Raw genomic sequence first — 24,522 nt, 5'->3', positions numbered from 1 at the left:
TCTTACTAATTAGATGTATCTAATTCTTTTTCATCAGCTTTGCAATTAAAAATCAGGGTTCTCTTACATTCTCTGTAGTTTTTCCTAGAGTGTATTAATCACTCGTGATTTTAACTACCATCTGTATTCCAACTACTCTTTTCCGAACGCTAGGGTAATGTATGTAAATATCTATGACAAACTTCATCTGTGTACTTCTAAGTAGCTAAGAGCATAGGATGTCCAACACCAATGATTTCATTTCTTACTTGAGTCCCAAATCTGCAAGGGATACGAATAAAACAGAAGTCAAAAATCTGTGTCACTTTTTATTCTTCCCTTTTTTTATTCTCTGCATACAATTAACCACTCATCTCTGCAGATTTTTGCCTTCACAATATTTCTCTAATTTGTCTCATCTTTTACATTGCCATGATCAATGGATCTTGAAATTTTTCATTATCTCTTCACCTTTCAAATATTCAACTCTAATTCCCCATTTTCTTTACTACAATTTCTACACAAGCCTATTGTAATTTTTTCCAGCAGATGCTCTTCCTATCTCTATTCCTGTTTCCCCATCTTCAACACATCTCTTAATTGACTGTCTGATTGGTTATCCTAGAATTGCAATTCCATTAATATTAAGCCCCAAACAAGGCACTTTATGGGTCTTTACACTTTTAAGAACAAATACTAATCATCTGGGTATGAGAATTGAACCTTTCCACACTTTCTGTATTTATTTCACTCTAAGTACTTGGCTTTACACTATGACTATACTGAAATATGGCCACCCAGGCTCACCTTGAAGTTTCAAGCCTCTGCGTTTACAAAAACTTTTCCCCATATTACCACTTCTAGAAAAATTAAATCATCCTTCAAGACTCGTCACAGGTGCTTCCTCATTTGTGATGATTTTCTTGAATTCCTCCATATTCTGGACGTAGTCATAGACATTTGTTGTTTCCACATTTCCTAACAGTGTTTCTATTAGAGCACTTTTAATAGAGTATTGAAATTATTGCTAGCATTTAAGAGCCTTGCAGGATAATAAACCATGATATTTTCTGGTGCAATGGAGCTAGACCACCTGGCTTAATAAGTTAGCTGAAGCACTCACTGATGTTGGATGATGGGGAAGTTATTTAACTTTTCTGAGCCTCTATTTTCTGATATGCAAAATAGCACTAATAATAAGTTCACTTATAGTGCTGTTTTGCAGAGATGTAAGTATATGTCTGTAAAGCAATTAAAATGGTGCCCAAAGGAAGCACTAAATAAAGTTTAACTTTTATAACTGTAATCTAGAGATCTTCATAGTTATATTTATTGCCACAGGCTTAATACCATCTTACGTTGTAATGCATTCATCATAAAATTCATCATAGGTTAAATAAATGAATGTCTCTGAAACTAGGGTTTATACATGTTTTACTTTTTAATCTTTTTGCCATTTTAAAGAATTTAGGTTTAAGAATTTCTGCTAACTGGGATTTATCTGAAATGACAAATCAATTTCCTAAATTATTCTTCCAGGACAAAATTGACAGCATTTCCTGGATACTTAACTTGGAGGCTATGAAAAACTTAGTACTACACAGATAGAGGTTTGCAATTACCTATGTTGGTATAAGCATAAATCATGTTGGTGTGTGTATGTACACTTGGGCACATGTATATGTATGTCTGTCATAATGCAGGTGTTTTGTTGCCATTAGTTTGAACAACTGGTAACATACGAAGTACAAATTTTTGCAGATAAAGTTAATTTATTTCTTACTATACAGTATGAAAACTTATACTTATCTAAGCAATATATTTTCACAACATGTATTTGAGGAAAGCTTTACATCTGTATACCCTTGTGATCTATTTGTACAGAAAGTAAAGTAAGTTTTGTTACAAGTAATAGCAAAGTTCGTGTTTTCTTGCAAGGATATCAAGATTAACATCTGCTTCTTTAAATATAATGGCTGTGAAGCTAATGTCCACTAAGTCACTCAGCTGCCTCTACAGATTTCTACATGAATACATTCTTTTAGATTTGAATGTGAGAAAATCAATTGGTACCAATTCAGCAAAGTCTCAGGATACAAAATCAAGTTGCAAAAATCACAAGCATTCCTATACACCAATAACAGACTTAAACAGAGCCAAATCAAGAATGAACTGCCATTCACAATTGCTACAAAGAGAATAAAATACCTAGGAATACAACTGACAAAGAATGCAAAGGACCTCTTCAAGGAGAACTACAAACCACTGCTGAATGAAATAAGAGAGGACACAAACATATGGAGAAACATTCCATGCTCATGGTTAGGAAGAATCAATATCATGAAAATGGCCATACTGACCAAAGTAATTTATAGATTCAACACTATCCCCATCAAGCTACCAATGACCTTCTTCACAGAACTGGAAAAAATCACCTTAAACTTCATATGGAACCAAAAGAGAGCCCGCATAGCCAACTCAATTCTAAGCAACAAGAACAAAACTGGAGGCATCACACTACCTGACTTCAAACTATACTACAAGCCTATAGTAATCAAAACAGCATGGTACTGGTACCAAAATAGAGATATACACCAATGGAACAGAACAGAGGCCTTGGAGGCAATGCCACACATCTACAACCATCTAATCTTTGACAAACATGACAAAAACAAGCGATGAGCAAAGGATTCCCTGTTTAATAAATGATGTCAGGAAAACTGGCTAGCCATGTGCAGAAAGCAGAAACTGGACCCCTTCCTTACACTAAAATTAACTCTGGATGGATTAAAGACTTAAACATAAGACCTAACACCATAAAAACCCTAGAAGAAAATATAGACAAAACCATTCAGGACACAGGCGAAGGCAAGGACTTCATGACCAAAACACCAAAAGCATTGACAACAAAGGCCAAAATAGACATATGGGACCTAATCAAACTCCACCGCTTCTGCCCTGCAAAAGAAACAGTCATTATAGTGAATCGGCAACCAACAGAATGGGAAAAAATTTTTGCAGTTTACCCATCTGACAGAGGGCTGATATCCAGAATTTACAAAGAACTAAAACAGATTTACAAGAAAAAACAAGCCCATTCAAAAGTGGACAAAGGATATGGACAGATACTTTACAAAAGAAGACATATATGAGGCCAACAAACATATGAAAAATGCTCATCATCACTGGTCATCAGAGAAATGCAAATCAGAACTACATTGAGATACCATCTCACGCCAGTTAGAATGGCGATCATTAAAAAATCTGGAGACAACAGATGCTGGAGAGGATGTGGAGAAATAGGAACACTTTTACACTGCTGGTGGGAGTGTAAATTAGTTCAACCATTGTGGAATACAGTGTGGCGATTCCTCAAGGACCTAGAAATAGAAATTCCATTTGACCCAGCAATCCCATTACTGGGTATATATCCAAAGGATTATAAATCTTTCTCTTACAAGGACACATGCACATGAATGTTCATTGTAGCACTGTTTACAATAGCAAGGACTTGGAACCAACCCAAATGCCCATCGACAATAGACTGGACAGGGAAAATGTGGCAAATATACACCATGGAATACTATGCAGCCACAAAAAACGATGAGTTTGTGTCCTTTGTAGGGACATGGATGAACCTGGAAACCATCATTCTCAGCAAACAGACAAAAGAACAGAGAATCAAACACCACATGTTCTCACTCATAGGTGGGTGTTGAATAATGAGAAAACATGGACACAGGGAGGGGAGCATCACACACTGGGGTCTGTGGAGGGGACCTAGGGGAGGGACAGTGAGGGGTGGGGAATTGAGGAGAGATAGCATGGGGAGAAATGTGAGATATAGGTGATGGGGAGGAAGGCAGCAAACCACATTGCCATGTATGTACCTATGCAACAATCTTGTATGTTCTTCACATGTACCCCAAAACCTAAAATGCAGTAAAATATATATTAAAAAAAAAAGAAAGAAAATCATTGGGTCCCTAAAGATGTGGAGTTGACAATGGGAACTATACAAATTAATGATTTCCATATATGCCCTTTCTACAAAGAACCAGAAAGTCATATTTGAGGCTAAAGATAGTACAGTTGATCTTTGAATAATGTAAGTTTGAACTGCACAGGTTTACTTTATATGGATTTTCTTCCACCTTTGTCACCTCTGAGACAGTGAGACCATCCTGCCTCTCTTCTTCCTCCTCCTCAGCCTATGCAATGTAAAGATGATGAGGATGAAAACCTTTATGATGATACACTTCCAGTTAATGAATAGTAAATGTATTTCCCTTCCTTGTGGTTTTCTTAATAATATTTTCTTTTCTCTAGATGACTTTATTGTACGAATCCAGTATATAATACATATATACATATATAAACATAATATGTTTATGTTGTATGTATTATAACATATAATTATGTTTTGATGGACTAGGCTATCAGTAAAACTTCTGGCCAACAGCATGCTATAAGTAGTTAAGTTTTAGGGGAGTCGAGGTTGCACTTGGAATTTCAACTGTGCTGGGGAGAAGTCAGTTCCGCTAACCCCCGAGTTATCCAAGGTTGAACTGTAGCCAGTTGACAATTTTCCTTGGCATTTTGGCATTAGTTCTTTTCCTTAACTCTGAGTTCTATATTATTTATAATATCTTGCTTTTCTATGAGTAATCTCAAAGTCCTTCTGGAATGAGTGGAAGTATAAATATATTTATATGTTTATGCACACATATATAATAGATTAAATTGGTCCCCATGTTATCATATTTCTATTCTGAAATCTAGAAGCATCAAGACAGAGTTAATTAAAATTTAATTAGTTTCCTGGTAGGAAAAAAATCTTGGCAAAAATTCTGTCATCTGCATTAGAAATGTACATTTCTTGAGAACCATGGTTGTTCATTACCCATTACCAATGTGGAGCCATGTACCAGTGAAAATAATGCTGATTAAATGTAATAATAGGTTGGATATTAGACTTACTCCTTTTTAATTACATTTATAACTACTAGTTCATCTTTTAAATAAACTGAGTGAATTCTACACTGTTATAGCAATTATAAAAGTGGAATTTCAGAGTGTCAGACAAAAACTTGCATATACAATCCCATAGACTGTTTGGGGAGGTGAAATGCTACAGCTATCTAGGTTTGAATAAAAGTCAATTTTATTTTTTTTTAACCTAATTTCAAATTTATTACCTCCAATTCTAGAAATTAAGGTCTATGGATCTTCTCTAATTAAAAACTGAGAATTTTTCAGGAAACTCAATATGATGTCTAGCTTCTATCATAAACAGAATTGGGAAAACTGATATCTTTGTTCCAGAGTTTTAGACTGTTACCATTCCATTTGTCTTAAATTTCAAATCCCATTCTTATAGTAAATTAAATAAAAAAACACAAGTGTAGCAGAACTACATGAAATTATCTTACCATAGAAATGTTTTAGTGATTGTTACATTCCACAGTCATATTTCAGGAATTCTACAAGGAGAGACTTTATGCAGTAACCTCAGGAGACTTCTATATTTTCGACTGACTTCCTCAAAATTTTCTAAGACTTCTGTGCCTAGGGCTATTTGTTGGCAGAAATGTGATCTGAGAAGGGCATTCTGGTCTGGGCTGGAACTGTTTGGGTCTCAGTGTCCAATTATCATTTGGCGCTCTCTTTGACATTCTACTCAACCTACGGGTTCAGAGGTATCCTGTGGCTTTTCAGGGGTTGCATTATTGTGTTGTCTGAGTGCCACTTGAATACACTCTGACTCCTGATAGGCAGACTGTCAAGGAGATAGTTCCTGCTTAATGGCTGTGTGTGTTTGTGTGTGTGTTTCTGTGTGTGTGTGTGTGTGTGTGTGTGTGTGTGTGTGTGTGTATTTGTAAGATCTTTGAGATTGGACTACCAGAATTGTACTTATGGACTGATTTAATTTGGGGTGACTCAATTTTCAAACATACATAGGTGCCCTGCAAAAATCATTTGCCTGGGGCCATGTACACCTTAGTGGAAACTCTGGTTGTATGTTCCCTTTCAACAAAGATTCTATTTAGAAAGCTTTTCCAGTGTATCATTTAATATCCTTTAAATACTTTTCCACAAGGCAATTTTTTAAAAAATGTGGTAGAATAATTCAGATCCTAAATGGTTTTCTTTTGACCTAATATGAAAAATCATACAACCTATTATGTATCTCTTTAGCAGAAACTCAAGTGATTTGCTGCTCAAGATCTTCTATATCCATTTCTAAACATTCTTTCTACTATAGTTTTTCATCTGTAGCTTTGGATTTATTTTAAACTCTCCATAACCAGCTATTTTTTAATTAAAGCCCATGACAACATGTTTAAAAAATGTGAAAATAATTCACAAAATCAAAATAAAATATAATACTTATTTTTTGGGGGAAATTTTTTTGTTGTGATGGACAAGTTATACTCTTCTAGACGTGGATGAAAAATTTCATGGAAAAAATAAGCAGTAAAAGATAACTGAGCTGAAACATAGTTGCCACCAAGTATTTTGTGAAAAAATTAAATTTCCGTAAAGTTGCAATAAGATTTTAAAATTGTATGCTCTGTTGATGTGTACATATTTGGGTTCCAAAATTTATTACTTCAGCCATAAATACACTTATAAATATCTGCCGAACATATAGAAATTATAAAGCTTAAGCAAGCCAAGTCAAATACTTCAGAACCACAATCCAAATGGTGAATCATATTTTAACGGGAAAGAAGAAGGAGCACATTCTTGTCATTAAACAACCCCTGGATGACTTTAGATTATTTAGACCTGGTGATTCTTCTCTGTGTCTCTTGTTGCTAAACAACTCCAATCTGTCCATGAGCAATAAAATGATATAACTATACTTATACTATACTTCTAACTATGGTTATAATTATACTTAATATCATTTTCACATTTTAACTTCATGTCTTCAGCAGAGAATGGCAAACATTGAACAAAATATATACTATTTTCATTAAAATGATCAGAAATGAAAGGAAAGAGGGTTTAAATGATATTCTGAAGCTTACCCGGGCCATTGAGTCAGGAAGATAAAACAGGTCTCTTGGATTTCAATTCCAGTGTTCTAGCCACTGGTTTGTTCAACTCCTGTGCAAAAAATCCATACAAAATACACCATGCATATTCCCCCTTCCTATCAAGTGGTTGTCAAAAGAAACACGCCATTACCTTTCCCACATACTGAGGCTCGGAGCCCATGTATTCTTCCAGCACAAAAAATTGATTCCATACCCAGCCACGTTTAACTCGTTGGAAATGTGGCCGTTGTCCTGGCAGATGGATGACATTTTCTCTTGGCTCCGTGGCTAAAGTCTGCTGTGGCTGTGGCTGTAGTGGTGTTAGGAGACCTCCATCAAACAGAACCCAGAGAAGCAGGGATAAACAGTTCCTTGTAAGCATTGGCAAAGGCTTTCCTACAGCAGAGTAATTAAAAACTCCAACACTTAACGTAGAATTGTGGAATCCAGGTTTGAGGGGTCTGTGGCCTCTACTGCTTAACTTCTTATTTTATTGCAGAAATGATAATGCAGGCATTAATCCTTTTGATGAAAAGGCTTCTGCTGTATTATATTCCATCTAAAGGGACCTATGAGATAGATGAACAAAGATACATTAAATTAATAAAATTACATGACATTCATCACAAGTCTCATTGTATCTGCCAACATTTAAGGAAACCGAGAAGAAAGACTATAAAAGAATTATATTAGTAAGTGGATACCGCTATTCAACATTTTAACTTGGATAAATTATCTGAGTTTTTTACAGGCTTGAGAAAATATTAGTTACAATGAAGCAAAAGTTGCATTATAAACAGAAATGAGGTTTTTTAAAAATTGGCTAATCATTTTAAGGAGAAAAATACAGGCCACTCTTTTAATCATAAGTTAGAGTAGGATTTTGTAACTTCAGCATTATTATTATCTTAGACTTGATAATTTATTATTGCTGGGAAGCTATTTTGTGCATTTTAAGATTTCTAGTAGGATCTTTTTCTTCTACTTAATAGATGACAATAGCACTCCTGTCCATACCTGATTTGTGACTAGAAAAAAGTATCTCCGGTCATTGCCACATATCCCCTGGTGGTGCAAAATATGCCAAAATTAAGAACCGCAATACAGAAAATAAAGAAAACACAATTTTTAAAAAGTGAAAAGTCCCTGAAGTTAGAGAATTAAAAGATACAGACCATCTAGAAAAAAGCAAGTTAAATTATTAAATGTAAAAGTGAATGATCTTACTAAAATGTAAGTGATGGCTACAATGTTATAAGTCTTTATAAATTTAAGTTTTTTCAAAAAAAGCTTTTATAGCCTGGATATAGCAGAAACACTGACAATGTGAGAATTACTTTATAGATGGGTTGCAACTCAGAGAAAACCTGGATCCTTACCAGATAGACAACTTTTACTCTGCATTTAGGTAAAATGAGCTTTGAGATGTTCTTTTAACAAGCATTTTTAAATTCACTTATCTAAAATTCATTTAGTGTCCATAATGCACTGTCTTTAATTATGTAGTAGATAAGAAAACAGACACAATCTTTGCCTCTCTAAAATCGCAAACAGAAAATAAACAGTCAAATAAGTAACTGAGGGAAAATTATGCCATGGGAAAAAAAAAAAAAAAAAGCAAACAAGAATATCCTGAAGGTAAAACCCAAGTGAGCAAAAGCCTGTTGTAGGTGACAATGGCGCTGAGGGCTAGAGGAATAAAAGCATTCCTATAATTTTTAAGCAGGCATGGTGACATGCGCCTCTAGAACCAGGGTGGTTTTAGGCATTTGGCACCAGGGGCACAGTGCTTCCAGCCTATAATGTTTCTAAGGGCCAAAAATGTCAGAAGCCAGAAAACATACGTAATGCTTCCAAAACAAGAGAACTAAAATCGAAATCAATGCATGTTTAATTAAATGCCTATAAAACATGGCATTTTTGTCAACTAGTCAGCTTCAGTCCAGATCAATATATATTCACTTATGCATAATGTAATAAAAATGTTTAATGAGGTCTTCATAAATATTGAAACTTAAACATCAAATGTGGAAGTAGTAATTCACCATACTTGAGATAAGATGTGAGATGGGGAATGTCCAAAAGTTATACTCTGAAAGTATTTTATAGGGCAAACCTAAAAAAATTAAAATAATAAAATTGGATATAATTTTTTTCTTTTTTATATGAATGTAACTGTAACTGTTAGATATTGATAAAAACATAAGTAGTCCATATTTTTTGCATCTTTTCATTCCGACAAAATAATATTTGTAAAACATTTAGATTTGCATTGTCCAATATGGAAACCACTAGTCATACGTGCCTATTTACTTGAAATTTGGCAATTTGGGATCACGATGTGCTCTACTTTTAAATTATACATTGAATTTCAAAGATAGTACAAAAAACACCAGGAAGTCATAATCTCTTATTTTTTTATTACTTGACATGGTGATATTTTGGATATATTAGGATAAGTAAATATACATTATGAAAATTAATTTTGCCTATTTCCTTCTAAATTTTTATTTGCTTACTAGAAAATTAAAATTTGATTTGCAACTCACATTTACATTTTGTGTTATTTTCTATTGGACAGCACTGACTTAGACAATACAGTTTAAATCACAAACTGTGATTTCCATTTAAGCAATTTATTCTTAACTTTCAAAGTCAAATATCTAACATGAACTGCATCAGGTTGGGGTAAAAATACATTAGAAAGTCAGAGAACATTTTGCATCTATTTCAATAACGTGTAAGCATGATAAGGTATTGCTTTCTCATTTGTTTTTAAGTTTAAATAGCAGGTATTAACCTCCAAGGTGTTTTAATTTCTTGATTTTTTTTTGTTTGTTTCTTCCATGCTTCATCCCATACTCATATCAATCCTATTCCAAGAATATCAGCTCAGATTGGGAGATAAACATAAAAGAAAAATGGGTGACAGAAACTCTGACTTTCCAGATCTATTAGAATATGACATTAGGTTGCTTTTCTGCCTTCCTGTTCTATTAAAGTTTCTTTCACTATTTTCAGGATGTGAGGTATTGACACTCAGATTTTAGAGGACTCTGACCACTAAGGTTATCTCTCAAAACAAGTGTCTTTTTATTGTATATCAGAGAATTTTGAGGTTGGACATGTGACGACATTAATCATCATTGCCCTCAGTCTGGTTCAAATTCTCCTTCTCCCTTAGAAGTCAAAGGTGTCTAAAATCTGAGTTGTGGCCCCCCTGCTAGAGTAATCTTTTAGAAATTTTCATTCATCCACATCATTCTCCATCTGTTGGTTGTGCTGGGATATGTGTCTATAGTGTAGGGGAATTAGTGAAAAAGTGATTGGGAAGTAGAGAGAAATGTGAATTTAGCATGCAAAGTGCAGTAGTCCCCACTTATTTGTGAAGGGTTTGTTCTAAAACCCCCAGGAGATACCTGAAATTAAGGACAGTACTGAAGCTGTTATCCATCAATCAGAACACATTTCTGTTTATGTCCTCCACCCACAAATTTTATACTTTTTCCATCTTAACGAAGCACATATCATGTACTGGGGTTATAACTTTGCAGTTTGGGAGATGGCACAGCAAAACTAGAAGGGATTTCTTTTTCTTTTTCTTTTTTTTAATTGCATTTTAGGTTTTGGGGTACATGTGAAGAACATGCAAGATTTTTGCATAGGTACACACATGGCAGTGTGATTTGCTGCCTTCCTCCCCATCACCTATATCTCACATTTCTCCCCATGCTATCTCTCCCCAACGCCCCACCCCCATTGTCCCTCCCCTATTTCTCCCCTACAGACCCCAGCATGTGATGCTCCCCTCCCTGTGTCCATGTTTTCTCATTGTTCAACACCCACCCATGAGTGAGAACATGTGGTGTTTGATTTTCTGTTCTTGTGTCAGTTTGCTGAGAATGATGGTTTCCAGGTTCATCCATGTCCCTACAAAGGACATGAACTCATCGTTTTTTATGGCTGCGTAGTATTCCATGGTGTATATGTGCCACATTCTCCCTGTCCAGTCTATTATCGATGGGCATTTGGGTTGGTTCCAGGTCTTTACTATTGTAAATAGTGCTGCAATGGACATTCGTGTGCGTGTGTTCTTATAGTAGAAAGATTTATAATCCTTTGGATATATACCCAGTAATGGGGTTGCTGGGTCAAATGGAATTTCTATGTCTAGGTCCTTGAGGAATCACCACACTGTCTTCCACAATGGTTGATCTAATCTTTTTCATTCTTCACAATTTCAGGGAGAGATTTATTCTTACCCTAGCAACCTCAGCATATGATTTATTTTCTTTCCTTATTAAGTAGAGAACTTTCACCTTTTCACATAAAGGACACACTTTATGGCTTCTCTTTGGCATATCCAAATTGCCAGCATCACTATTCTTGCACTTTGGAGCCACAATGAAGTAAGATAAGGCTTTCTTGAACATAAGCACTCAATACTGTGACAGCCAATCTGCTAACCAAGAAGGCTAAGTGACTAGTGGCTAGGGAGTGTCTACCGCATGAATCCGCTGCAAGAAAAGATGATACGCATCCCAGGTGGGACAGAAGTGTATGCTGCAAAATGTCATCATGCTACTCTGAATGGTGCACTGCTTAAAGCTTATGAATTGTTTATTTTTTTAAGTTTCTAGTAAATATTTTTGGAGTGCAGTTCATCACCGGTTACTGAAATATGGAAAATGATGCAGGATAAGGGGTAAAAACTAAGTTGGTTTTTTCATAAGCCAATTCACCAATGCATCAACAGTTTGCACCAGGAAACAGCAGCAGCTAAATGCAAAATATGGTAATAAAGTTGAAGTTAACTGGAGCCACAGAGGCATGCAATGTAGAATATGATGCCCATTTCCCTCAGGCCCACATTCTGTTCTTACTTTGGCTCTTGATGGTCACAAATTCAATCATACTGTGCTGTGTTTCTTCCAGATTTTTGTGCATTTTTCTCTCAGAGTAGGCTGAACTTTATTTGTATCCATGTTATCAAATTACCTTCTTTTTATAAGTGTCGAATTTTATATTTACTAGATATTTATTTAGCAATAGTTTATTTTTGCTGGTATTTTCATTAGGATAGTGATTCCTAATGGTGATTGCGTAGGTTTGGCGGATCTGCACATTTCTTTTTATTCTATGAGCCCTGTTATTTTCATATGAATTTTGCAGAATGCAAAGCTTTTAAAAAACTCGCCTATCACTCTGTAGCAGAAATACCTGTAATTAAAAACATAAAACTTTCTCCTTGCATATATTAAAATCCAGAACTTTAATACGACATTCGTGAATTTACCAAGGCCTGAATAATCAACCCCTGCATGCTCAGTCCTTCCCATTCTCTTCCTTTCTTGAGTCTAAACTCCTTAGCTTTAATTATTACTGATAACAGTAATTTATATTAGAAGTGTATTCATGTGATTATTTGTTTGCTCTTTTCTGGGTGGAGTGGTGGGGTGAATAGAGGCTAGAGAGGAGTAATGGTCCCTGTTTTATTAGCCATTCTGTTCCTGGGGTCAGCACTATTACCTGGCATATGGTAGGCACCAAGTATATCTTTGTTAAGTTTGAATGAGTAATTCATTCAATGATGATAGCTAACCTTTATTGAAAACTTAGGATGTTCCACATGGTGTTGTATATTCTGTGCCTATATAACAGCCCTGTGAAGGAGGTTGTATGATTACACCCACCTGACAGAAGAAATGGAGGAACAGAGATGTTAAATGACTTGGCCATGATCTACACGTTAGTACATAGCAGGTAGGCTTGAATCTGGGCAAACTGACCACAGAGCTAATACTCTTGGATCTTGTACTGTCCTGCTCCTCTGATAATAGATATATAAATACACAGAAAACTCAAGGGTTTCCAATCCTAGTAAAACAAGGAATATGAGCTTGCAAACTTGAGTTTCAAGTTATTTTCCCCAAAGTAAGTAGGTATTTCAATACTGGGCAGCTTGAGTTTTCAGACTCATTTAGCTCTTTTGAAAATTAGGAGATGTAAGCTATCAGGTCAATATAGTTCCCTTGAAGTCAGGTAATCCAAGGCTCCCAGCTTTCTATCTACAAGGATCTGGGAAGGACATAATTCTAGGCAGAGGTAGGAATTAATAGACAGGCTCAGTATTCCAACAGAATTGGATAGTGGTCAAAAATTCAGAAAGTGCTCCAACAGCCCAGCAAGGTGCTAAACAGGTCACCAAGTTGAGTGTTAAGAAGTAGCTGCTGGCTGGGCATGGTGGCTCACGCCTGTAATCCCAGCACTTTGGGAGGCCGAGGCAGGCAGATCACCTGAGGTCAGGAGATCGAGACCAGCCTGATGAACCTGCTGAAATCTCGTCTCTACTAAAAGTACAAAAAATTAGCCAGGTGTGGTGGCCGGTGTCTGTAATCCCAGCTACTCAGGAGGCTGAGGCAGGAGAATCGCTTGAATCCGGGAGGCAGAGGTTGCAGTAAGCTGAGATCACATCACTGCACTCCAGCCTGGGCAAGAGGGAAACTCTGTCTCAAAATAAACAAACAAACAAAAACCCAAAAACCACACAAACAAAAAAAAAACAGAAGTAGTTGTCGTACAGAAAAGAGGATAAGAGGGTTTCCTACTGTTCTAGGCAGCTCTTCCTGGAGAGCTTGAGCTGTGAATGTAGTCCTGGGGTCCCTTACGGGAGATGGGAGCCTGTCTGACCTACTTAACAATTCTAAATTTGAGGATTGCTTCTGACATTGATATTATTAAAAATAAATAAGTTACTTAATAGATTAATAAAAATATTGTCTTTGGAACAAGTAGATCTGAAGTATCATTTTAAATGAAGTCACAGCATAGATTTGTGCTAAGTAATATCTGTTGCATAGCATTTGAACTGTGGGGACACAATCAACAACACTCTTCTATTTGTATATATATATATATATGTAACCAAGTACATATTTTTTTAATCTCATCATTCAATGAGAACATGTGTGAGAGTGCATTTCCTAACTATTGCCATTATTTTATAATCCTAAAATCAATTTCGAGTTGCTATAACACTGCAGTACTTTAGTGAACAGATGAACCAATATTTTCAGTACATGATGCTGCTCCCAGCAGATCCCAGACTCTGGCCACGGTTGTCAGCCAGGGAGCTTTTAAAGTTCTATATCACAACAAAAATAATGCAAGGAGATTGAAGGACTCCAGTTCTTAAGTGAAAGGGAAACAACTCCCCCAGGCATGAAACACAGGCTAAATTACAAGGAAAAACTATATCGAGCCATCAACCTGGGTATACTTGCTCCAGCACCAATGGTGTTGTTATAAAAGCAAGAGTAGAAAGCTTATTCTGAGGGGTCAGCACCCTATGGAAATATGCGAACCTTAAGGAAGACAGATTTGCTACAAAGGACATCACCAGAGGTATGTTTTACTCCCTATACCAGATTTCAGGCATAGTGTTAAAAAATTTATATTTGTCTATGCTTCTTAATCTTTTGTAGAGCCAGAGTGGCTTTTCAAAGACTTTTTAACCCTGATAATGACTCTCTGGAGCCCAACATCCCTTTTAACAGAAGGGATATTTTTTAAAAAAATTGGTCATGTACCAAGCAGCAGATGTTTATTTGTGAAATATTCACTGACAGTAACACTTCCTTTAAGTATATCTCCAAAGCTAAAACATATATAAAGACTGTGGTTTCCCTAGTTATTTATTCAATTGGGGTATGTTGGCTTTTAAGAATTACTCCTGAAAAGGGGGATATATATTCAATATAAATTACATTGAAAGAGTTCTCTTTGTCAGGGACAACTTATTAAGCTGAAAGATGTATTAATTATTAAAAGGGGTTCTCTATTATGGGTAGCATTCTAATACTAATTGCATATTGGATAATTCTTTAATGGTGACTATGCTTGTGGTCTATTTTAAATTAATATTCTATGGAGTAGTTTTTCAAGGGTACTTCTTAAAATTTAAAAGGAAAATAATACAACTCCCCCACCTCCTCTTGTGAATAAATGGCTTTTTAATTTGAAATAGTAGTCAAAAGTGATCCACATTAAACAATATAAGGAAAGGCTTTATTTCCCTATTATTAAAAAAAAAAATGACACCACAACTTATGTAATCCAAAAATGATAAAAATGTCAACAATATGCTTTATATTTTTTCATGTTATTCTTCACCTTGAAAACATTATTTCATTTGACTTAATTTCATAAATTAAGCTTTCTGCTTCCTATTGTATGAAATGCACGATAATCAATAAACATTTAAAGATTTCAAGCAAATCTGATAGTTTAAGGACACGACTCCCAGGAAAATTATTTCAATGTTTCAACAGGCATTGTTAGGCAAATTTTAAGCTTTGTTCAGAAAAGCAAGGTACTTTTGCAAAGACTTGGGGATGAGCATACCTCCCTAATACACCTTTTTTGGTTGTAGTAAAACCCATCCCAAAAGGAATTATGACCCTCTCTTGGGTGTAACAAACCCTTAACACTAACTCTTCTGTTTTATAAACTGCCTGCTGAGAAGCAGACATGGTAAACCAATATCTGCTAATTCTTATGAGTAAAACAGAGGTGCCTGTAGGTGATGATTACTCAATGATTTTAGTTTATAGAGTTCATGAATCCTGCCTCTCTGTCTTGTCCAGATTCTACACTCTACTTCACAAGTATGTTAGGAAGCCAAAATGTGCCATTTGAATTTTAACTGAAATGAAAATTGCTGCTGCTGGTATCTTCTACAAGCCAAGAAAAAAAAATGCAAAAAACCCCAAGAAACTCAACATGGGACATCTTTCCAGTACTTTATGGCAAAGTACAGAATCTCTCTTTAAGGAGAAAAGCAATTTCATCACATCTTTATTTTTTGTGGTGTGATTTTAACTGCATTGTGTGAAAACCCCTGACAATATATTCTGAAATTGGTAATTTACCTCTGTGGCCTTTCTCCCCAAAATCCATAATCCCGTTCTAATCACAAGACAAGTCTCAGTTGAGAGACATCCTATAAAATGCCTCACCAGTACTTCTTAAAATGGTGAATGTTGTTGAAAATAAACAAAAAATCTGCGAAACTGTCAAAGCCAAGAGCAGCCTAAGCAGGCATGACAGCTAAATGCAGTGGAGAGTATCGCGGAATAGAAAAATAATCACAGGTAATAATTAAGGAAATCTGAAGAAAATATGAACTTTAGGTAATAACAATGTATTAATATTGGTTATTCACCTGTTAGAAGTGCACCATCCTAATATAAGATGTACAGAATAGGGGAAACTGGGACTTGGTTATGGCTAAAATGAGGTACAATCTGCTTGCTGCCAGACACTGAACAAATTTACAAGAAGTAATGTGACAAGAACGGGGGGAAAAAAAAGACAGGGCGTGGTGGCTCACACCTACAATCTCAACATTTTGGAGGCTGAAGCAAGCAGATCATCACTTGAGGTCAGGAGTTTGAGACCAGCCTAGCCAACATGGTGAAATCCCATCTCTACTAAAGATAGAAAAATTAGCTGGGGGTGATGGCACATACCTGTAGTCCCAGCTACTTGGGAGGCTGAGGCAGAAGAATTGCCTGAACCTGGGAAGTGGAGGTTGCAGTGAGCCAAGATCTCACCACTACACTCCAGCCTGGGTGACAGAGTGAGGCTCTGTCTCAAAAGAAAAGAAAAAAAAAAAGAATGAGAGAAAAAGAACTTGAGTCCAATTTAGATATTGCTTTGTAATGTATGAAATCTTCAGTATTGAGACAAATTCAAGGAGATCCTGAAAGGCACAGTATCTTCATTTTGATTATTTCACAATGTGTGGAAGAAGTATAGCTATGATGGAGAATACTTTGAATTTTCAAATTGCGTTCAAATTCCATATCAAAAAAATAAAGGAAAATGCTGCAGCAGGGATAGATTGAAGAAAGTTTCCAGGAAGCCTCCCAATGGAGATTGATGGCGAGCTGCTCAGAAAATCATCTCAGAGTAAGTTTGGAGAAAATTCCAGATGTAGAAATACATCAAAATTGTCCGAAGGCACTTATACTCTATCATACTCCTGCATGATCTTCCTGAATTCCCAATTTTATGTAGTTAATCAGGACTGAATAAAGAAATGATAGGTATATTCCGAGAGTGAAATTTAAAAGTAGGATACAATGCTTCTGGAATGGCAGAGTAAGGAGTTATGGTGACATTCTACACAGCAAAACAGCAAATTTATTGGGAAAATTATTTAATAATTATCAATTAAAGTCTCTAGAAATGGTCTCAAGTGTATTCAGCAAACAAAATGACGCTCATGGCCAGCTGTGTTTCTCATCCTTCTTGCCAGTCCTGAGTTGCAGAAACACTATTTCTAGTAGGTGTGGAGGAAAGAACCAGAATTCCTTTTCCCCAGGCTCATTTATAAGGTGAAAGCTCTATTTCAGACCTACCAAGTCAAGTATATTGGGACCTCCTCTCCTTGCCCTTAGATCTCTTATAAAGCGGAAGTTCACATTTGTAGGCATAACTGAAAAGACCAAGGACTGCAATCCCTGTCATCACCCCCCACCACCACCACCAATGTCCCCTTAAAGACAGAGGATATCACAAGAGGGAATGAGGGTCCCAACTCCCAGTTTTGTTGCATTGTATAGGCATTCTTCTCAGGGGGAACAGAGGCCAAAAGGACAAAGGGCTCTACAGCTTTGTCTCGGGGGCATTCTTTATTTGGACAGAGTGTACACTCCTTGTCTAATGCTGAAAGTAGTAGAAATCTGGCAGGTAGCAATTATGAGGAAGTTGGTGGCTTTGTGATATAAGCAAAGGGACAATCAAGAATAGCTCTCGTGGGACCATGATCAACTCTGGGGATTGAGAAGGTAATTCATACACACTAAGCTTTACTTTCTCACTAGCAATCACTGCACGGCATGAGGCAGATGTGAAAGTGTCCACCAAGATACACATAGGCCTTTTGATGTGGCAGGAGCCTCACCTGTGTGAAGGGCTTAAATGTAACTTCATACCAAATACTGACTGAACAACGTGCTACTCTGACTTAGAGGCAGCTCCCAGGAAACCGCCTTAAAAATTATACTCATCTGCAAGCCTATGCACTCTCAGGAGTGATCGGAGCTGGAACCTTGCAAGTGCCAGTGCCTTGCTGAACTTTCTGGTCGTTGGTAGCAGCCTTCAAGTCACACAGATACACGTCGGCACAAAGCGAAAATCTAACTGGTTAAAGGGGCTTAAGAACAGCCATTGACCAGCAGGCTGTTTACACTGACATGTGGACAATGTCTTATGTGGCCATGATTAAAGATAGAAAACAGAAAAAATCTGAGGAGGCAGAGGCTACAAACAGTGGGAGTAATAGATTTCGCTAAATTGAGTTCATCCAATTCACTAAACAGATAAACGGCCAAGCAAACAACTACCACCCCCAGGAAAGGGACATCCTAGTGAGTTCAGTAACTAGAACTGTTAAATATATTATTTGTAAAGCCATTTTTTCACAGTTTCAAGACATGCAAAGAAATAGAAAAATTGGATCATCACACTGGTGGGGACAGGGGAATCAGGGAAACTAGTTTTGAAGTAGTACAGATAGTGGACTTGGCAAGCAAAGATGTCAAAGTAGCATTATAAACATATTGAAAGAACTAAATGCAACCATGTGTAAAGAATTAAAGGAAGGAAAGCAGTTAATAATATCTCATCAAATAGAAAATGTTACTAAAAAGAGAATTTATTTTTAAAGAGCCACATGACAATTATAGAGATGAGAAATACAATAACAAAAATGAAAAAAAATTACTAGAGGTTCTCATCATTAGATTTGGTCTGGGAAAAGAAATAACCAAGATTAAAATTTTACAGCATTCCTTCTCCAACTACAATGTAATAAAATTAGAAATAAACTATAGAGAAAATTTTGGTACATTTGGGAACTACAGAAGAAAACGAGAATTTTTGTCACTGGGGAAATTAAAAGGTGAAAAAATCCAAACAATGTAGTCTTAACCAATTATTTAAAGAATAAAGTATAGGAAAAAATATTTTGAGACTAATTAAAGTTAGAATATAACATACAAATGTATATGACAATGCAGTGCACATAGGGGGATTTATAGCTGTAAGTGTCTACATTTAAAAAAAAAAAATCTCAAATCAATAATTTAACAACCCCATTAAGAAACAAGAAAAAAAGAAGAGCAAACTTAACTTAAAGCAATCAGAAGGAGTAAAGATAAAGACTAAAGTGGAAATTAATGATGTAAAGAATAGAAAACAATAGACAAAATTAGCACACACAATTGTTCCTTTGAAAGCATTCCTCAATGTTATACTTACTACAAAAAAGGAGTCAAATTACTAAAATCAGTAAAGAAGACATCACTATCAGCTTCTAACAATTATAAAACATACTATAACAAACACTATGAACAACTTTATGCCAACAAGTTAAACAACGTTGATGAAATTGACACAGTTCTAGAAAGACAAACATTAATAATATTCCCTCAAACGTTTAGAAGCTCTGATTATTTTCCTAATACATAAAGAGATCAAATTAGCAATTTCAAAAACTTCCCACAAAGAAAATTTCAGAACAAGATGTCTCCACTGTTAAATTCTACTAAACATTTCAAGAACAATTAATATAGAACCTCAAAAACTCAAAAAAACAAAGAAGTTGAGGCAACATATCCTGACTTATTCTATGAGGCCTTTAATATTCCAATATCAAAATCCAACCAACACTTGACAAGGTAAACCCACAGTCATGGGCACACACACACACACACACACACACACACACACACACACTGAAGATCAATATTCATTATGAATATAAATGTAAGGACTCACAACACAGTTCTGGCATACCAAATCCAGCAACATACAAAAGAGATAATGCACCATGACCAAATGGGATTTATCCCATTATTGCAATGTTGGTTAAATTTCTAATAATTAATTGAAATAATAATCATGTCAATAGAATAAAGAAACAAAACAAACACAGATCATGTCAATGATCTAGAAAATGTATTTGACAATATTCAATATGTTTTATTGATAAAAACAACCAACCAAGTAGGAAGAAAAGGAAAAACCTAAAACCTGATAAAGACAATCTAACAAGTTTCCACGATTAATATTATGGTAATGGTAACAGACTGCATGTTTTCTCCCCAAGAACACAAACAAGAAAGGGATGTACACTATCCCCATGTCTTTACAACATTTTAATGGAGGTTAATGGAGGTTTTATTGGCAAATTAGATGAGAAAAGAGGGAAAATTTACCTGACTAGAAAGGTAGAAATAAATTTATCTCAACTTGCTGATGACATCATCTTTCATATTTAACATCCTAAAGCATAATTATAGTTTAGTAAATATTTTAAAGTATATACATATAGTTTAAAGTGTGTGTGTGTGTGTGTGTGTGTGTGTGTGAGAGAGAGAGATAGAGAGAGAGGGATTGAGAGAGAGAGAAAGAGAGTGTCAGAGGACTGGCAGCATACAAGGTCAATGTACAAAAATCAACTGTATTTCTCTACACTGAAAATGGCATTCTGAAAATTGAATTAAGAAAATACTTCCACTTAAAATAGCATCTGAAACATTAAATATTTAGGTCAAAATCTAACCAAAGAAGTGAAATGTGTATGCCAAAAACCACAAACAATTGTTGCAAGAAATTAAAGAATGTCTTTGTAAATGAGAGGGCATAAAATGTTCATAGATTGGAAAGTTAATAAAATTGATCCTTATGCAATTCCTATCAAAATTCAAGCTGCAATATTACAGCAATTGAAATGTTCATTCTAAAATGCATGTAGAAATGAAAGGCACCTAGCAGAATATTTAAAACAATCTTATACAAAAAAGTAAATAATTTGGTGAACTCAAACTTTCCACTTTTGAAGCTTAAAACACCACTGCAATAATCATGGCAATGTGGTAGTGGCATAAGTATACACCTAGAGGTCATGGAATGGAATAGAGATCTTAAAATAAATGGGTCCATCCTGAGTGAATTTTTGCATATGGAGGGAGTGGAGGATTTAATTCATCTTTTTCATGTCAGTATCCAATTCTACCAAACATCTCAAGAATAATTAATATGAAACCCCCAAAAACTAAAAAAATAAAAAGTTGAGGGAGCATATCCTGATGTATTCTATGAGACCTTTAATATTCCAATATTAAAATCCAACCAACACTTGGCAAGATAAACACACACAGGCACACAAACACACCCATCCTGAAGACACATATCCCTTATAAATATAAATGTAAGATTCTCAACACAGTTCTGGCACACCAATTGCCCCAGGACCACTGTAATCTAATACTGCCTGTGGAAAATCAGTTGCCTAAAAATAAGTGTATTTTAGGATCTCTACTTTCTCAGTAAATGATTTCTGGGGCAATTGGCTATCCACATGAAAACGATGACTTTAATCCTTTACTTCCACTGCCACCGTATACAAAAATTCACTCAGGATGGCTCATAGACCTTCTTTAAGAGTTAATACTATAAGATCCTTACACAAAAATATAGAATAGGCAATGCCATCTGTTTAAAAATATATGACTCCAAAAGCACAAGTGACAAAATAAAGTTAAGCTGGACTTTAGGAAAATTAGCAATTTCTTGCTTCAAAGAACACCAATATGAAAGTAAAAATATAACCCATAGAATGCAAAAAAGTATGTTCAAATTATACACTGACAAGAGACTTGTATCTCAAATATACAAAGACCATTTATTATTCAACAAGGGAAAGATAACACAATCAATAAATGTGAGAAGGCTTTGAATAGACATTTCTCTAAATCAGTTGCACACATGGACAATAAGCCCATGGAAGGATGGTCAACACCATTAGTCACTAGAGAAATGCAAATGAAAACCCCAGGGAGGATGGCTATCATAAAATGATAGTAGCAAGTATTGAAGGAGGATGTGAAAAAGCGTCACCCCCATACATTGCAGGTAAGATGTAAAACGGTGGAGCTTTTTTGGAAGCTATATCATGATAAAGTTGTTAAAGAAATGACTACATGATCGACTTCAGACTCAAGATTTTGGGCTATAATCAGTGGACCTGGAATTGTCTTTGCTTCTTGGAGCAAAGTAAACAAGGCCTCAATTTATGTTAATATATTTCATATGATATTGATCAGAGTCTACCTCAATACTAACCTAGGGCTCATATTTGAGAGTATGCCCACTGATTTTCATCTACTAGTGCCTCACTGCTTCACCATGACCACCTGGGCATCATATCAATCCCCTAAAGTTTTACAGAAACCATCTGGGATGGAGATAGCCCACATTTGCTTTATCTGTGCTGCAGAGGAAAATTAAGAGGCAAACTGTTACACAAATGAACTTTTCCCAACACAAAAAGGCAGTGCACTCTTTTAAACATTCCAGATGGGAGTGAACATGAGTGAAACAGGAGCCTGAGGCCATGATTTGACTTATTTTCTAGACTAAGCCTTGGAACCACCTTTAGAGATGACCCATAGGAATCCGACTCCAAAGAAGAAGAGCCCTTGGGTTGCAGAAATAGATACTATGCTGCTCTTTACAGAGAACCACAGATATTTGAATAATGGCAATACGTAATGGCATTAGTAGCTTTATTCAGCAGAACTCCAGAGGGACTGCATCTAGGATGAAAATGAAGCTGAGTTTAGCACAAAGTGCATTTCACGTCTCAGAGGAATACATCAAGGGAGAAGGTAAGAACAGAGACCATCATGACAGTAGCGGGTGGCATGGCCGATGGGTAGGTAAGCATGTGGGAGAAGGGGAGTAAGAAAAAAGGAGATTTTAGGAGACAAATTTGAACTTGAGGGTGTGTTAATGAGCATCAATGGCCCAGCGACATATTAGTATAGATTTCAAGATGCACAAACAATTGGAACTACAAAGCTAACAAGTGAATTTCTAAAAACCAAGAAAATATTGTGTCTTTTTCAGGTAAAAAATATTGTAATTATTAACTAGTCTCTAAAAACATATGCATTATCTGATTCTAAACTTTAAATTAAACACCAGAGAAGTTTCCCTTGTAATTTATTTGAGGGACAATGAGAGATCTATTGAGGACTATGTGTAGAGATTGGATTTTAATTTTTCAAATAGGAAAATAGTAGGAGGTGACAAACAGGAAGGAAATATTATTAAGGAAAAGAGAAACATTTAGTGAGCAGCAAATATTCTCTAGTTGCATAACTCCAGGCAATACTGATCACACAAGACTCACAAGATATTTTCGTCCTTGGAATTTACCTCACATTAATGGTATTAAGTATAAGCCTTGATGTGTCTAATTACAAAGCTTCAAATGTGAATCTGAAAAACAATTCTCTCTATAAAATCTTACCAGTGTCACTGTGACTCTTTATCTGCTATATGCTGTACATTACACACACAGAGATTTTTATTTAGCTAACAATTCTTCTTTAAATATTTAGTTAAATTGTGAATTACTATGTTACATTATTGATTTATTAAAATCACCCTGCATGTTGTGGTCCTCCTGATTTTTATATATCATAGGGGATATAAATGGGTTTTCTTATTTTGGAAACTACTCCATAATTTCACTTATTAAATTATGTTTTATTTAGAACTCATACAACTGGATGGATTATACCGATTACTTACCAAGGTACCAGTTGTCCTATGTGAAATTTATTCTTAATCTCTTTTGCTGTATTATTTTACCATAGAGTATTATTTCTAAATTATAAAATGAAATCAAATTATAAAATCTAAATTAAAAATCTAAATTATAAAATCAAGATGCGTTATGCATCAAAATCACTATTTTTATTACAAAAACCCAATTATTCCTTCTGTGTAAAAATTTGAAAGTGTGATGCATAAAGAAAATAAAACTACTTATATGAATGCCCAGAACTTTTTTCATTTCTTTAGGAGGCAAAAATTTATGGAGCACTTCATGTTATCTTGGAACAATTTTAGACACTGAGACTATTACTGAACAAAATTCACACAATTTCATATCCACATTGTGCTTTCATCATGCAGATATTAAGAATGAGGTGGATGTAATTATTTGAATATTTTATTCCCATATTTAACAGACTGATCATGTACTCTAGGTATGTATGTATTGTATGTTATCATGTATTGTTATGGAAAATGTATAATTTTTTTGCAAAACTGTAGAACAAAACTGTTTTTCTCCTTCTTTCTTTTACATCCAAAACTTTCTTAGGATCAGGGTCTCGGTTAGCTGCAGTGGCTCACGCCTGTAATCCCAGCACTTTGGGAGGCCAAGGTGGGTGGATCACCTGAGGGCAGGAGATCAGGACTATCCGGGCCAACATGGTGAAAACCCGTCTTTACTAAAAATACAAAAATTATGGGGGAGTGGTGGTGTGCATGTGTAGTCCCAGCTACTCAGGAAGCTGAGGCACGAGAATCACTTGAACCTGGGAAGCGCAGGTTGCAGTGAGCTGAGATT

General features: G+C 35.6%; 1 protein-coding gene across 3 annotated transcripts in view; it reads right to left on the bottom strand.

Moving 5' to 3' along the window:
* The window catches only part of CDH12 (cadherin 12), a 1,125,215-nt gene that overhangs the window by 331,605 nt on the left and 769,088 nt on the right, over positions 1-24,522 (bottom strand). For 2 of the 3 annotated variants that reach the window (XM_032278814.1, XM_032278815.1), the window contains one exon: positions 7,177-7,594. In XM_032278814.1, the coding sequence (XP_032134705.1) occupies positions 7,177-7,407 (231 nt within the window). In that variant the 5' untranslated portion in view covers positions 7,408-7,594. Of the gene's footprint in view, positions 1-7,176; positions 7,595-12,627; positions 12,639-24,522 lie in introns of those variants that run through there. The other variant, XM_032278816.1, reaches the window with a different exon arrangement.

Source organism: Sapajus apella, unplaced genomic scaffold (assembly GCF_009761245.1).
Source record: "Sapajus apella isolate SASKATOON/1434 unplaced genomic scaffold, GSC_monkey_1.0 scaffold11, whole genome shotgun sequence".
Taxonomy (NCBI): domain Eukaryota; kingdom Metazoa; phylum Chordata; class Mammalia; order Primates; family Cebidae; genus Sapajus; species Sapajus apella.
Note: the sequence above shows the minus strand (reverse complement) of the source record. Positions and strands in the feature narration are given on the sequence as shown.